We start from the raw sequence: 2,564 nt of genomic DNA, 5'->3' as shown, positions 1-2,564 counted from the left end.
TATACAGGGGGCGGCAAAAGGAGGCTTACAGCTGTGAGTACACAAAATACAGCGTATTCTCGTACTAATATTTATTAATTATTGTACTTTGCCGCACCCTGCATACACTGCTCAGAATGGACGTGACCTATTCCGGCTTTGAGTGAAGTAATAAACTGCGGCAGGTCCCCTGACTGGGTGGAAATGACTAGAAGGCACAAGACCGTGTGCGGCTCACGGGCATGAAGAGACACGGGAGTAAGTCTTCCGGTCCACACCTCGCAGTGCTCCAAAGAGCAGGGGCGCAGGAACGCAGGGGCGGGGAAAGCGGGCTGGAGCGCGTCTTCCCAGTCCCTGTTCGGAGACGGCATTGTTTACTCTAAGTGCCTGCTTTGCATGGAGAATAACTGGACAGAGCTGCCCACGTGTTTGATAAAACGAACATGTCCTAACCTGGACTTCATTCTGCGTGAAATTTTAGAATTCAAACGTGGCCGCCCTTGAGCCACCAAAAAGAACCCGCTGTTTTTATGATGACAAATTGCACTGCAGAATCCTGGCTGTGGCTCCAGGCCGCAGGAGAGCCCCAGCTGTGCACGGTTCGCTGCTGTGGGTCCCGGACGGGCAGCTCAGCCGTGTTCCCAGAACTGTCACTCCCTGACTCCGCAGCTCCAGGAGCTGAGTAAGGAGGGTGGTGAGTCTGGGTGAGTGAGGCCATGCTCAGCAGGAGGAGAAGGAAGGGGGCTGACTCACCCTGCCTCGCGCTGAGCTAAGAGGAGGAGAGGCTCAGAGCCCCGCCCTGGGGCTGAGGGCTGGGGGATGGGAACCCACAGTCAGCCAGGGGTCCTCTTCCTCTTTTTGTTTTTTTTAATCCATAAAAGTCTATGGCACTTCGTGATTAAGTTCTCCACAGCTCAGCTCTGCGTGCTCTCGGGAAAGCCCCCGGGGAGTGCTGGCCGGGACAGCCTGCCGGTGGTGGGCGCGGAGTCCCTGCTGCCTGCAGCCTCCTTCCTGGAGGGCAGCCTGGTTGTCCGGGCGCCTGTGAAGCAATGGATGGCAAACACAGTGAGGAGGGAGAAGCTGCCCTTCTGTGACCGAGCATTTATCCCAGGGATTAGTCAGGCTTTCTGCGTGACTGATCGTTACTTGTGTAGAAGTCACAGTTTATAAGTGGGTTCCCATCGTAGGCCTGGCTAAAGCCCACGGGTCCTGTCTATTCTCCATTCAGTCACAGGAGGCGCTTTACAAACCCTCCCGCCAGGGGTGCATGTGTACAAAGCACGCAGACCGACGTACAAACCTTAAGGGATGCGTATTTGTGAGAAAGTTCCCATAAACAGAACAAGTAAAACAAAAACCCAAGTAGGTACAGTGAACACAGGGAAACAAAGGAAAAATGGCAAAATTAAGCCAGGGCACAGTTATGACAAATCTTGGGCAGATTTTAAAGTGAGCTTGTGTTAGAAGGAAACGCGATTATGTCCTTCCTCGTGTGCTATTCATGGGAACCTTTCAGTCACTCCTGAGAGCACATGGCCTTTTTGGGGACAATTTTGCAAGAGTCATTTTTTTTTATTGTTTTCTTTTTACTTTATTTTAAATCTTTATTGTTGAGAGTATTACAGACGTCCCTCTCCCACCCCCCCTCCCCCCTCCACCTGGTTCCTGCCCCATCCCAGGCCTCACCATCTTATTGTCAGTGTCCATAGGTAATGCATACATGCATATAAGATCTTTGGCTAATCTCTTCCCACCACCCCTCCCCTCTTCCCTCTAAGATTCGTCAGTCTGTTCTATTTTATAGATTTAATTATTGATAGATATGTAGTTATTGCCATTTTGTTGTTAATGATTTCTTCTTCTCCTTCTTCTTCTTCTTCTTCTTCTTCTTCTTCTTCTTCTTCTTCTTCTTCTTCTTCTTCTTCTTCTTCCTCCTCCTCCTCCTCCTCCTCCTCTTCCTCCCCTCAGCCCTACCTGGTTTGGCTCAGTGGATAGAGCACAAGCCTGCGAACTGAAAGGTCCTAGGTTCGATTCCAGTCAAGGGCACATGCCTGGGTTGCGGGCTTGACCCCCAGTAGGGGGTTTGCAGGATGAAGCTGATCAGTGATTCTCTCTCATCACTGATGTTTCTACCTCTCTCTCCCTCTTCCTTCCTCTCTGAAATCAATAAAAAAATCTATATATATAAAAAGTCAGTGACCAGAACACCATGGGCCAACCACCCCTCCCCCAGGCCAGTCGTGCCCCTGATCACCCCCACCCTAATAGGGGGTGGAGCCAGCCCCTCCCCATGGCTGGTCCCGCCCCCGATGGGCCCCCACCACCCTGATTGGCCTGCAGCCCCTTCCCATGGCCGGCCCACCCCTGATCGCCCCCCCACCCCAATAGGGGGTGGGGCCAGATGGGAGGAAGGGCTGCAAGGAGGTTGGTCCCCACCACCACAATAGGTTCTTCAGCCCCTCCCCCTGGGCCAGTCCTGGGACTGATACAGCACTACCGCAATAGGGGTGGGGGCCAGCTGGCTAACCTGCAGTCCATCCGCCACCAGCCCACCGAGATTTGCCTCTCCACCCAATCAGGGGAGG

The 2,564-nt window shown here is 52.9% G+C and overlaps 1 protein-coding gene across 1 annotated transcript in view; it reads left to right on the top strand.

Annotated features, from left to right (window-relative positions):
- The first annotated feature begins 123 nt into the window (after nt 1–123).
- Nucleotides 124–2,564, top strand: part of LOC106699505 (interleukin-1 receptor-like 2) — a 9,261-nt gene continuing 6,820 nt past the window's right edge. The window contains exon 1 of the mRNA XM_023743987.1: nt 124–237. Coding sequence (XP_023599755.1) covers nt 222–237 — 16 coding nt within the window. The 5' untranslated portion in view covers nt 124–221. The remainder of the gene's footprint in view (nt 238–2,564) is intronic.

Source organism: Myotis lucifugus, unplaced genomic scaffold (assembly GCF_000147115.1).
Source record: "Myotis lucifugus unplaced genomic scaffold, Myoluc2.0 scaffold_422, whole genome shotgun sequence".
Lineage (NCBI taxonomy): Eukaryota > Metazoa > Chordata > Mammalia > Chiroptera > Vespertilionidae > Myotis > Myotis lucifugus.
This window is presented reverse-complemented; position numbering and strand designations above follow the sequence as displayed.